The 13,939-nt window shown below is 38.9% G+C and overlaps 1 protein-coding gene across 1 annotated transcript in view; it reads left to right on the top strand.

The window, feature by feature from the left end:
* Positions 1 to 13,939, top strand: part of SLCO5A1 (solute carrier organic anion transporter family member 5A1) — a 75,450-nt gene that overhangs the window by 42,234 nt on the left and 19,277 nt on the right. The window contains exons 4-5 of the mRNA XM_052787469.1: positions 6,647 to 6,811; positions 11,706 to 11,904. Of these exons, the coding sequence (XP_052643429.1) occupies positions 6,647 to 6,811; positions 11,706 to 11,904 (364 nt within the window). The remainder of the gene's footprint in view (positions 1 to 6,646; positions 6,812 to 11,705; positions 11,905 to 13,939) is intronic.

Here is a 13,939-nt window from a genome sequence, read left to right as displayed (position 1 = left end):
TACATAATGTTTTCTCCTAAATCCATAGAGCTAGTTGTGGGGTTTTTTGGCCTTCAAACCTACTGATTAGGTACCTACCCACCTCTGATTAGCAAAAGTAGTTCAGGGCTACTCCTGTCAAGGTTTTCTTACTAACTTAGGGAGGTGGGAAAGGGGAGTTCAGTCTTTGCTGGGCTCCTTCCTAATCATTGCAGGCAATGTCACAGCAGAGGGACTGCTTCATCCTGTAGGTGTGCCTGGAAGAGATACAGGTATTCAGACAAACTCTGTGTCTGGATGAGTTTGCTGATGTTGGTTCTCTGTTTCTGTACATAATTTTACCTTCCAGGTCATGTAATGTCACTACAGGCACAGATACACAGAAAACAAGTATTCTCCTAGGAGAATGTTTCCTAGTACTTTTTTTCACAGAAATGAAAACTTCTGTATATCTCATTTTAGTATGTGTTTCTTTGACATGTATTTGCCTAAATGTGTACCATACCTTCTACGAAATCCTATATTAATGTATTAATGGAGCTACAGAAGTAGAGCTTTTCATATACAAAGCTTCATTTTCTCTGGAGAAGAAACTTCACCACGTGGAACAATGAGAAGCAGCATTGTATTCCACATGTCAGAAAGATACCAAGCGAGTCAAGATAACATAGAGAAAAGTATTTTGCTATAAGCTGATAATAGCTTTCCCATTAGGTGTCATTTACCCTAGCAAAGAGGGCCTGCAGCAGGAATGCGCCATCATTTAATTATTTTTCAAGTTTAAGTGGGCTTTATGGAATGAGATCATGCCTCAAGCTTCTCAGTTGAGGTAATTTTGTTTATGATGAGAAGGAAAAAAGGATTGCATGTGTGTAAGTCATTTAGCATTGCTTCTTCTGAGATGCAATGTACATTTTATACTTCTCATTGAATTTCAGGGCTTCATCTTTTTATAGCATGATGGGCAGAAACTCTGCTTAGGCAGTAGCTGGAAGACTGATGATTTTAGTAGGTCACGTCTTCTGTTCTGTACTAATAAATATCAGTGATGTTGTAGTCTGCCATGACAGAGGTCAGTGCCATTAAAGTCTGTAAAATCCGTGCAGCTTAGGTAAGGAAAGTCTCAGGAAAGAAACTGTTTGTTTTGATCTTCTGATAATGATGTTGTCTTACCTGGGAAGCTGGCAAAATGGTTCTTGTCCTGCTGTAACTTGTCCTAATTTCACATTAGTTAGTTCTCTAAATGAATGAAAAGGAATCAAAAAGGCATGATGGGAGGGGGCCGGGGTCCTTTTTCCTGCAATGGCTGCTAGTATAGGCTGAAGAAATAAACCCAAACTGGCTCCATCTGCAAGTAACCTCCAACTTCAGTGACCTGAGCTTTATTTTGGCCCACAGTAGAGGTGAGATCAGATAAAAATACAGATACATCTTTGGTTTTTCTCATGTTTTGAGATGCAAGGGCTTGGAATTCAGCCTTTTCTTATTTATGTTGCCAGTAAAAAACATGAGGAGAATGCTTCTGAGGCAGGTATCAAAAGTATTAAATAAAACATTAAATAGGTCACAGGAGGAAGAAAATTGGATGTAGTTTATTGGGAGAAATAGAGGTAGTGTAGACAACATGAGCTAGAGGAGATTTATAATGAGGAAGCCACAGTTCAATCCCATGCAAGCAGATAAATCATGAGCCTGAGCAGGAAAAAACACTGTTTTCATTTATTACATGGATACCCTTAGGGGTTTGTACCATGGAAATTGTATCTGCAGTCCCTTTTACTTATCACTATAATGAAACTTACTGTGCAATTGAATAAAGGAGCAGTGTAAAGAAAGCAAATGTATGTATTACCTAAAATGTACTGATCTATTCTGAGGGGTGTTAATTAATTACACGTATTTTGTAGTCTTTGGGGTTCTTTTTAACATTTTGAGTTTTGTCCCTATGTACAGCCCTTTCTTAAATGTGGAATATTCCTGTCTGCCTTTTCAAGTCTACGAGCTGTTGTATGCCCTTCCCAGTCAGTCGTAGCCAGGGACAGAGACAGGATAATGACGCTTGTCAGGGCATCAGCAAAGGTAAAAGAAACTCCTGAGGGGCTTGTGGCTGTAGGGTAAGCCCACTGCAGTGCTTCCCCAAGGATCCGGACTGGAGTTTCTGCAGTACCCGAAGATTAGTTGGCAGGGATCAGAAGAGGAGGAGGAGACTGTGGTCTGTGTGTGTGGGTGCTTAGTGAGCACTATAAATGTCAGAGAGTTCAGCAGACTGTGGGCTGGAGATCCTGCTGTGCCACTGACCTTGAGCGAGTCGCTCCCCCCTTGTCCTTTCTTAGGCCATCTTGAAGAGCTCGAAATAGAAAAGGTTGGCATGGCCCCGTGCAGTGATGAGCAGTGTTAGCTGGAGCCTTGAGGAGCTGCTCTAAATCAAATTAATAAAAGTAATAATCAGATCAAATTCGCTCTGAACCTCCCTACTCTTGATGGGATATTAGGGGCTGTTCAATGATCTGGCCACCACCCAGGTACTTAAGGCATGTCCTGAAAATGCTTGAGGAATTGAGTTGAATGAGGTTGTTTAAATGGTATGTGAGTAGATAATGAAATGAAATACATGGCAAAATATTATTCTAGAATTTAATGATTAGCTCCATGCAGAATATATTTGAAGTAGTTGTGTGTGACTGAAAATGCTCATTTCCATTCTGATAAACAATCCAGAAATTCTCTCTCAAATCTTGGCTCTGCTTTGTACTGTGCAAGAGCAGAAGCTGCCCCTGAGACCTTGGTGTGGAGGCAGCCTCCTTCAAAGCTGCAGGCTTGGATAGTGTTGTCCAGGCTTGGAGCACCAGCAGAAAGGAGGTCCTTTAGCTAATATCTGCATCACCCTTACAAGGGGCTTCGCTGATGGACCAGAAGAGGACAGTGCTGTAGACTGGGATGGTTTATTTCCCATTTATATTCATTGAATTGCCTTGGGCTAGGTGTACAGGAACAGGGGTAAAAGAAAATATATTAAATGGTAAAAAAGGTTGTGAAGTCAGAATTATTTGAATTTTTATTGAAATTCTGTTAATAGTGCTTTAACAGTTTTGCTTCTAGCAGTATTTACGAATATTTGTATTGCTTGCAGATTTTTCTTATGCTTTTTTCTTGCCATGAATCAAAAAGTGGTCCAGCACATGAGTGAAAGAAAATGAATACTGACTACAGAAAAAATATAGCCAAAGACCATGAAGGGAAGAAAATTGCCAGTAGACTAGCAAACCAGTCCAGCAAGGCAGGTTTCAATTTACTTTTAGTTACATATTAGATTATTTAAAAAAAAAAAAAGAAAGAAGATAAGGATGTTTAAGATTTGAATTACTGCACAGAAGTGTAAACATGTTTGCAGCCATACTAAAAGATCATTTCAGTTTTAGGAGTGTCATCGATAGACATTTATTTGTTCAAATGACAGAATGAGGGAAACTGCAAGTTCTCATAGGTTTGTTTCTGATGCACACTTGGAAACACAAGAGATGTTTTTTGAAGACCTCCTAAAAATTGGAACCTGACAGGTTTAATAATGGCCTTGAAATCAAAGCCTAGGCCTGTGGCTAGACACACAAAAATAATATGACATTGAAATGTTTTAAATGCATGATTGATTATGTAGTACAAAGGATCCTTAAAGTTTTTATCATTCTTGCTTTTCACTAGAATTAGTGTGGTTGCAAGAGATGAGAAATAGTGCCTTTTTATTATAGGTTTTTAAATACAGAAGTGTAATACAGATTCTGTCACACAGGATTTGAGTATAATCATAGGAGGAAATAAGGCAAAACCTAATTCTGACTATGTATTTTTATTTGCAAATTTCTTACTGTATAGCAACTTTTCCTTGTCTGCCAGACAGTTGCTCCTTATAAATCACAAAGAGCTTCAACCCTCAACTGCTCCAGGTGGTATGTATTAGTGCAGCATGCAGGAATAATCTCTGTTTTATTTCATGACAAAAATTACAGTAATCAGCAGAGCTGTTCCCTGAAGAATCCTTCACAGGGGTGTAAGAGAACTTGTGCTTATTCCAAGACACTGAATTTTATCTATTTATCAGTAGAAATCCAATTTCAAAATACTAATTAGTTTTGAAATTAATGACCTTTAGACTGAGTGCTCAGATCAGATGCAAGTAGGATTCAACAGAAAGTACAGCTCTATATCCAAAAACCAGAGCAAAATGTTCGTTAGCTCTGCAGTTCTTTACCTAATTTGTTCTTCAGTATCTTTAGGTTGAAAATTCTAAACCAGACATCTTCCTAAAGCTCAGTTTTACCAGGAAGAGCTAAACTTTACCAGGTATTATGCTACTTGGACCAGGCCCTTTGAAATAATGTATTTAGCAAAGATCTTGGACTCAGCCCTTGGCCAAGGACTTCTAGTTCATTTCTACAAAAAGCACTTAGTTCATCATCCTAATAAAATGATATTTCTCTCTGTGATGTCCAGTCTTCTGAAAGTTACTATCTTATTACTTTCTTCCACATGTTTTCAGCACAGGTGAGCAGCTGCCACCAAATAGCTCAGTTTCCAGCAGGACCAATCCTGGCACCCCCTCTTTCTGTTTCCTGACTCCTTTCTCACAGCGGCAGCAGCATGGTCATAACCGCTTGCTCCTGTTGCAGGGGGAGAAGCATTCAATCCTGCACCTTGTCCCCGGGGAAATCCTGCTACAGCTGCCCTGCTGCAGCCCTGTGGCAGCCGTTTTCTTAAACTGCATCATCTAGGCCCATGAGAGGCTTTGCAAAAGCTGTGTTAGAGCATCCTGGCTCTTGCCCTTTGGTTTCTCTTTGCATCTAAGCTCCCATCAGCTAACCCAACCCAAGCCAACCCAAAACCAGACACAAAGCCAAAGCTGATGAGGTTTGAAGGCTGACATCTGATGGTATTGTAGATCTTTCTTTTTCTTCTCTCTTTCATTTCCTTTTGAACAATGGGATAAATTTTGATCAGCTGTATTTTAAACATGCAGCAAATTTGCCATTAAATACTGATACTATTTTATCTTTGTACTTGCTACTGTAATGTAGTTCTGAAGGTGTACAGTTGCATTACAGTTTCCATATATTCATGTTGATACTATATTGTCTCATACTCCTGTTACCTTGTTTTCTTGTGTTCTTTTATTGCAAACAGTGCCACATTTTTTTAAAAAAAGCTGTAGGTGGTAAAAAACATTAAGATTCAAATACATGAGTGCTTCTTAATATGATTTATTCATTACTTATTTCCACCAAATTTTGTATTTAACATTTAATGTGTTTCTTCATAGAGGCAGCAAGAAAGCATTTGACTACATTAAAATTATAAATCCTGTACTTATAATGAATTCAGTATAAATTTTGACGACTGGCATAAGCTAAGACTGGATGCAGTCAGACAACTTAGGTGCTAATTTGCAGCCTGACAGGTTTTGACATGACAAGAGTCTAAATTCTATTTGCTCTTATACAGATAACCTCCTGGAGTCAGTGGAGAAAATGTGACAGATTTTTGACTTGACAACTTTTACCATCAATAAAATTCTCACTCAGGAGTTCTTACTCAACACGTTGTATTTCTAATGGGTGCTCTTGTCATGGAATTCAATGGGCTTTGATTCAAGCAGTGTTCAATTTCTGTACAAAGTGAAAAGCAAATGAAAAAACCCAAACCATCGTAGGTTAGATATAATATTTGAACAGAAAATCTGATCTTGATAGAAGCCCCAAAGAAAAAAAAAATGTTTAAAATCATGCCATCTATTCTGAAAAAATAAGTCTTGAATAGAGTTACCATCATCTTGTGAGGATAATTTGACATCACTACGGGACTGAATTAAAAGTATTTAAGTGTTTCTTTTAACTACAGTGCTGAATTTCCTGGGGTTTTGGTATTTGATTTGAGGATAATTGCAACATCTGTGAATACTTTTTCAATTTAAGTTAATGATGTGCTCTCATTTTTAATTGATTGTGTTATCCCTTCTGAGAATATTAAATGAGTTGTATGTAAGGTATGTCGAGATTCATTGATATCATTGGCAACATTTTTTCAGTATACTTTGTCTGCATTTATTGTAAGTACTTTTAAATCATGTAGAAAAATGTTTAATTAAAAATCTTTTGGTTCCCTTTTCAAATTATAGTAGTATTATCCCAGCTTTCCAAGCATGGTCCTTGAAGCAGAGAGTTACAGGGGGAGTATGTGATCTGTTTTGCTCCTGTGGAGTGCAAAACTAAGTACTGTCAGTTCAGCAGTGTGATATGTGTTATCTCATAGAAAATCTCAAAACAAAATATCAGAATAATTCCAAAATTGCTACATTTTATTGCTGTTTTTCTTTCCTTTATAGTGTTACTATGTAGACCCTGTTTCTTCAGACAGTTTTGTTAAAACAGACCTCAGTTGTGTTTGTGAAAAGTGGGACTGCAGCCCCGGGGCGATGCAGTGAGATAGGGTAAGAGCAGACAGCGAAGACTGCAATCCCAAATACGCACTCTCTCTTCTGCCTAGCAAATGTAGCCAGATGCTAGCAAGCCATTATTGCCAGTCCATCTCAAAGAAAATCAATTTGTTTTGTTTCAGTTTGCTTTTGTTTCTCGCTCATTATTTATAACATTCGTTTGTCATTTTTGTCATTTTATAGAGCTTCCAAGAGCAGCTGTCAGGATCTTAAGCAACATGACATTCCTTTTTGTGAGTTTGTCATACACAGCTGAGAGTGCCATTGTCACAGCTTTTATTACCTTCATTCCCAAGTTCATCGAGTCACAGTTTGGCATCCCAGCTTCCAATGCCAGCATCTACACTGGTAAGGTATTGCCATGTAGTGTAACCTTGCAAGGGTTGGCGTTCTTTGACTAATGATATGAATCAATGTAGGAATGAACCAAAAACGTGCTTGTTACAACAGGTGATTGGATCCAGCTTTGTGCATTTGGTTAGATATTCAGGCCATTTTTTGATGTTTGCTATATGTGTTTAGTAAAATGTGAACCCATTTATATTGTTAAAGGGCTGGGGTTTTTTACATAAGCCTAGACAGACATTTTCTAATAAGTTAATGGTCTTCAAGGGGAAAAAAGCAACAAAAACAAGCTAGAAAACCCATCGGCATTACTGCAATTTGTGTGCCTTTAAAGGTCTTTTAAAGCTGTTCTTACTTTCTGTGAATTTTACTTCCTCTTTGCTTTTTAAAATATCCTAATCTTTCTTTTTTCCCCAGTGACAAGTTGTTTATCTGTCCCATCCTTCAGGTACCTCTCCCCTCCAGACTGCTGGTTTTCTCCTTATTTATTTATTAACACTGATTGCACGACAATCTAGTCTAGTCAGGAGAGCTCCCCAAATCCTCTCCCACCTGTCATGTCAGGTCTGAGACCCCTCTTTTGCAGATGTGACACTTCCCCTGCTGCTGCAGCAATGTACAGCCAAGTCCAACTTCTAACAGAGCTACAAACCACAAAATTTTAAGCTTCATACTGCTCTGCAGGAGGGAGAGATGGGAACTTCCCTAGGGAAAGGGACCAAAATCTTGTGCAGAATTGGGGCCCATGTCATGCAGATCATCTCCCTTCTCTCCTAGCTGCATCAAAGACACTTGTCTTTACAAGCATCTTTTTTACCTCTTCATAGTGCTTCCCATATAGAATAACTGCTAATTGCTAAGCAGGTTAGTTCTTTGCTCCCCCATACTTCCAGATACTGCACCTGAGAAGGAGGGATGGAGTGGAGAGTGAGTTGGGAGAACAGGGGTGAAGTATGGGGTGAAGCTGCCCAGGGGCATCAGTCAAAGAAAAGACAAAAAGCAGAAGAAAGAGAGAAGACATGGACACCTCACATGGGAATCACTTGTCACCTGTAGTGGCTGGAAGAAACGCGTGGAGTCTTTCTAGAGTGCGGAAGGGAAACGTCAGAGAAGCACCGTGTGGTGACTTCTATTTGAGAGCTTGCTGGGATGAGATTTTCTTCAGGGCATGAAATCCCTGTGTTCTGTGTATAAGGAGGAAACATTGATTGATGGGACAGTGATTCTATCTGAAGCTTAGGGTAGCCACACACCCATAGGAGTTTTACTGTAATGAGTCTTGATGGGATTGCAGCTCCATAACTTGTTTCGTTCTCAGGATAAACCAGAAACACTCTTGGCAGACAAAATATTCAACAGCCAGTACATTAAAAGAGGAAAAAATGATGTGACCCTGTCCAGGGTGTGAAGCTATTAACATCTGTTGTTTTCCCTGTTATAAATTACTTGATAAAGACTATTATCATGAACCAGAAGAAGAAGATGAAATAGCTCAGGCTGGATGTGCAACACAGCGAAGTGAGCACTGCTTCCACAACCCCAGCTCCTAAACTTAGCCTTAAAGTCAACAGTTGTTATTAATTTTATAAATTCTTTTTGTAGGAAAGATGCGAAAAGGAAACTTGGAGATTCTGTAATAGATTGCTACTGGCTATTCTAGTAAAAGACATGTCTAGTTTACAAACTTCTGGTTAGCAAAAGGAGGACTTACATGTTATTTATATTGCTACATCTATACTTCATATGTATGTTGCCAGCTGAGTACATGCGCTTGCTGAATCTCTTCATGTGACTGATGTAAAGTTTTTATTGGTCATTTTCTGTCTCAATTCATAAGTAGCAATTCTTTAATTAAGTCTCAATTTCTTTCTGTTTTAAACAAACCTGGCATTAATCACCAGAAAAAATGCCATGTGCCAAACTTCACGTGTTGAACTTGTGCAGGTTGTGCTGCAGTCTTGTTTTGCTTGGAGTTTTGTTTTCTGTGTGTAGAGCAGGTGGCATTTAGCCTCCAGGCTTTCTTAAGTCCAAAAAAAAAAAAAAAAGAACGTTGACTTTAGGTTACAGGTAGATCTTAGACAAATCAAGGTTAAAATTTCAGGTGCTTTGCTAGCAGATTTACTTGTGAGAAACAGAGTTACAATTCAAATAATTTGTAATTGGAAGAACTGAACGGTATATGTTATAAAGCACTAGTCTGGTAACTTCTGATAAAATGGTTATGAGCGCATTGGATCTACCTTTAGTTTCAGAAAAGGTATGATATATATCCCAGACAGAATTGCTTTGAAAATCTTGATGGTATTCCCTTTGCAAGTGTAGCCCGCTTAGCAGATACTGCAGTTTTCTGTTCCCTGACTATTAGTAGTTGTTAAGATCATCTTTTTCTGCTGTGGAAAGCCTCAAGTGCTGCAGCATCCTGACAACAGCAAAAAGGACAAAGCTTGAAAATTGCTGACTGAAAGCCAATACTGCCTCGGAGCACTGTACCCAGGAGTGTATTTAGCACACGCGCAATTCCTGTAAGCCAAACTGTCATTATAAAATGAAGGAGAGTGCAGTGCAACAGCTTAGTATCAGATCTTAAGCTTTATTCCTCTAAATGCCTTTGAAAAAGAAGAATGCATGTCCTGATTAGATGTACATGCTTTACTTTGCCCTGGAAGCTTGTCTGGAAGTGCGCTGTAGTAGCTGCGTTTCTTTGACAGTACATCACTTCTGTTTCCACATCCCCTGCGGAAAGAGAGGGGCATAAGGATGAAGAGTTTGAGATGAAGAGTACTTAGGGTAAAAGAACCTGTCAGGCTTCCTGACATGCAGGAGCGAGTGAGCGCTTCTCTCTGCTGCCTTCACCACAAACAATGAAACCTGCTTCTGCCTTTCCAGTTTCTCCCAGAGGGAGAGTTTTTCCATCCCCAGTGCCACTTTGCATGGAGGAGTTGGTCTTTATACTTCTTCTGTGTAGGCTTTCCTTTACCTTTCCATTCTCCTTAATGAAAGTGAGCCTTGGCAGGCAATTTGCTCATGTTCTCCTCATTTTTAACGTTCTGATCTTCATGGTATAGCAGGGGATGGATGAAAACAGCAGCATAGTGTAGCTCACTAATGGAAGAACCACTAACCTAATGCCTTGCAAAATATTTACATGCTCAGTTTTGACAAGGTACTAGACATAGACACACAGAGTCTCAGTTCTAGTGAAAAGCTTTTCCAATATCCACGCCCTCAAGAGAATAAGAAAGAAAACATAAACTGAGGTCCAAAAGAGGTTAAGAACTCAAAGCTAAACTGTAAGGTGGAAGGAAGAAGAATAAATTACTAAGGTTAATTTATTGTTAGTAAGCCCTAATTTTGGGCTAGATCCTTAGTTCGTATAACTGATGTAGCCACATGTTTGGTCCATGGAATTTGGTTCACCTGACGGTGGTGTTTTAGAAGGCATTACAAGTGATCCCAGTCTGCCTTCGGCGTGGATGTGGGCTTCTCTGACACAGATTTCATAGAGCAGGGCATGCCTGGCAGACTCAGATGGCTGAGTTACCATTTTCAGCCAGAGAGAACATTTTCAGTCCAAGTGAAAGGATTTGCATTATTTCTTTTCCTTGTTCATATTCAGTCATTGAAAGTGAGAGATATAACAGCTCAAGAGAGATAACAGCTTTGAACTTTGTGAAAATCATCTAACTCTCCTAGAAGGACTTATGCATTTAATTTCTGCTCTCATAAGAAAGACTGTTTTTGATTCTTTGAAGGGTTGTTGTTAAGAATCTTCCTCATGAAATGACTTTTTATTTTATAATGCCATTGGTGATGGCAGTATAATTAAGGTGGCAACTATTTTTACCTCTTACTTTCATGATCTCAACATTTTGATAAATACAATGTCCCCTTCAGCTTTAGACGAATTAGCAGAGAATGAGAATGCTTTGCAATATTATTAGAGATATTTGCAAGTGATAGTCTTACTGGCTTCTTTAAAAAGAAGACCAACATCTTTAAGAATTTGCGTTATAAAGTTTAGCTCCTCTGTAGATGCAGCTGCCAAAAGTTGTGCAAATTCCATATTTATGTGGAATGCATCTTTATTATCAAAGCCCTAATTTAAAGACCTTCTCACATGTCAGTGAGAAGCAAAAGCTAAGGGAAGCAAAGAAGTGCAAGACACTCGCTGACTTAACACCACCTCAGGCCCCAACAAGTGAGGACAGCCCAGTGGTGTGTTGCTGAACTGCCACCTTATAACTGCAGCAGCGGAGCAACAGAAATTTCATAGGCATGTCTTTTGTGTCTTAAACTTACCCTAATACTAATTGTAGTATCTTAATTTTTTAATCGTACTTGATCAGTTTACAGTCCACGTGGCTGTGCTGAGATGAATCGGGGTGCTGATGTAGGAAAGTGCTATTCAGCTTGAATAAAGTATGCAGAAGGCAGAATTTGCAGCAAGGCTCACATGCGTACTCCCCAGTGGGCAGGCTTCTGGGGTCCTGCCTGAAGTTAGCGCTTGTGCTTCACTGGAATTAATCATGAGAGTAGGAAGAGGAGGATTCGTGTCCAAATCTGGATTTGTTCAAATTTTCAGTAGATAAACTGGAGCAATATGTAGCCCTTCTCCTCGTTCTAAAATAAATACAAAGCAATGTTTCTGCTTGTAAGTACAATAGTTCTCTTATAGTGCTTTGGCTGCTGGTAATATCATAAGGAGGCTTTTATTAATTCTTTGACAACACTCCAGAGGTTTGAAAAGTCTGACTCAGTTTGCTAGCAGAGATTCAGACAATGGAGATCTTAGTGCAGCATTTGCAGTCATCTAATTAGGGAATGAAACCGATATTTATGTTTTATACAATTTCTATAGGTCCTGATTTAATTTCTTGCTTGAATTTCTTCCTGGCAGGTGTGATTATTGTCCCAAGTGCTGGTGTTGGTATTGTCCTAGGCGGCTACATTATAAAAAAACTGAAACTCGGTGCGAGAGAGTCTGCAAAGTTGGCTATGATCTGCAGTGGTGTATCTCTGCTGTGCTTTTCAACTCTTTTCATTGTTGGATGTGAAAGCATTAATCTAGGGGGAATAAATATACCTTACACGACTGGGTAAGTATCTTGGAATCATCTGTGGCAAAACCAGCTTGTTCCAATAAGCCTGATAAAGAAATGTAAAAAATGCTGATGGCTGATGCACTGAAGAAGCCACATGTTCAAATGAGAATTTGGTGAGTATTATGATATAAACACACGCTGTTACTATGTGGCCCTTTGGTTTTACATCTAGTTTATAATGAAGCTTATGTAATAACTCACCTTTTCGAGGGATGGAAAAATGCATTAGAATGGACTTCAGTGATTTTTACAGGAAAATAAGAATAGTATCCTCTGTAGATTGTTCAGAGTTTAGTTGGTGTTTCAAAATGTTTTCTTTTCTCCTCATGAAAATTGTGAAAATACTGAAGGGATTAGAAAGATTATTTCTGAATAGATTTGTTGATTATCACTATAATAGTGTCTTAGGTCTACAGTCCCTATTTGAGAGGAATTACGTGGGCATGTGCTATCAACATTAGTGGTATGCGCTGCTTCTGAACCCCTTACCAGTTGTATGTATGCCCTCCAGCACTTGCTCGATCATCAAGACAGCAACTAGATCATAACCCTTAAAGATATATTGAGAATGAGGAGGGCTGTCATGAAAAAGAAGGTGTGGATGTAAGAAGGTATTGGGAGTGAGGTATTTAGGCTGTGACATTAAGAAATGCATGGAAGGACATTTTAAAAAAATGAGGGATATTTGGAAGAAAGACAGGGTGGTAAAAGTTGTGAGAAGGTGTTTCAGTGGAAGGTAATTCCTCAGAAGCCTGATGATGAGCTTTTATTTTCTTTCTTATTTTGTACATTAGCTTTTCCCCAAAACTGCCTTCTTCTTGTAGCTTAAACACAAGAACAGAGTGAACATTTGAGGAGCGTGAGCTTATCTGAATCAATGTTCTTCCCTTTGCTTTCATCTGAGACAACATGTGCCTTTTATTTATGGCCAGGTGCTAGGTATCAGATCCCTTTGCATATCTTGCTTTTAAGGCTCAGCTCTGGACTCTTAACATTTTGAGGTTTGGAAGAGAGTGTAGAGGAAGTGTGGAGGAGGAAAAGAGATAATCAATGGGGAAGAAAAGAACTGCAGTGGGGCAGTGAGCAAACCAAGTGAAAAACAAAGAAGAAAAATGGGAAGCAAGGAAGGAAGAAAATAGGCACTGTTCACACAAAGAATATTTTTCATTGTGTGTTGCTGGGTGTTACTATGTTGCTGTCAAACCCTAATCCTAGAGCAAGGAAAACCAGCAACTGAAAGTCATGAGCTGATGGAAAGCTGTTTCACGCCTTTGTATTCTTAATGCCTAGAGTTAAAGCTTGGTGCTGAGAAGCTGACTGTAGAGGGGAATAGCATGGTGATATACTCTTGTGTGAGCATAGTGGGCTGAAGAAGGAGAGAACGGGGATGGGAAGGGGGTGGAATACTTTGATTGTCCACCTTCTGTTGATATTTGTGACAGCCTGTAGGTGTAGATGAAGAATTGAAAATTATTAGGAATTAAAACATAGATTTTAGATAGCAATTAATTGAACTGTGTGGCAAGTCATAATGTCCCTGCCTGGCTAATGAGAAGGCTGTAGTTTTCTGTTTGTGAAAAAGTGCTATTTAACTGAAATCTATTTCTAAATTGAAGACAAGGCAAACTATTGCTATGTAACACATACCCTTCACACTGGAATTATAAGAGTTTCTATTTTTTTTTTTTTGCAGTAAGTAATAACATTTGCAGTAAATACATAGCATGAATTGAAATAGGCATCTATTCACAGCTGTTCTGAAAGTCTGCAGTAGCATTACTTCTTTACCACCTTCATCTAATTGTTCTTATTGAGAAAAGAGGTAAGAGATGGTAATGGCAAAATTCTTGAAAGTGTTGAGGTATATCAGCTCTTTGAAGTCAGTATAAAAATCTATATGCTTAGACTGTAATGTCATTGGAAATTGAGAATTACCAGCTTGTTACAAAGCATGGTTCAGGAGTTTGCAGCCCCAGACCTGTATGATTTTTTTAGTGCAGAGATCAAATCCAAGTTTACTATCAAAATG

This window comes from Harpia harpyja, chromosome 5, assembly GCF_026419915.1.
Source record: "Harpia harpyja isolate bHarHar1 chromosome 5, bHarHar1 primary haplotype, whole genome shotgun sequence".
In the NCBI taxonomy this organism is placed as follows: domain Eukaryota; kingdom Metazoa; phylum Chordata; class Aves; order Accipitriformes; family Accipitridae; genus Harpia; species Harpia harpyja.
Note: the sequence above shows the minus strand (reverse complement) of the source record. Positions and strands in the feature narration are given on the sequence as shown.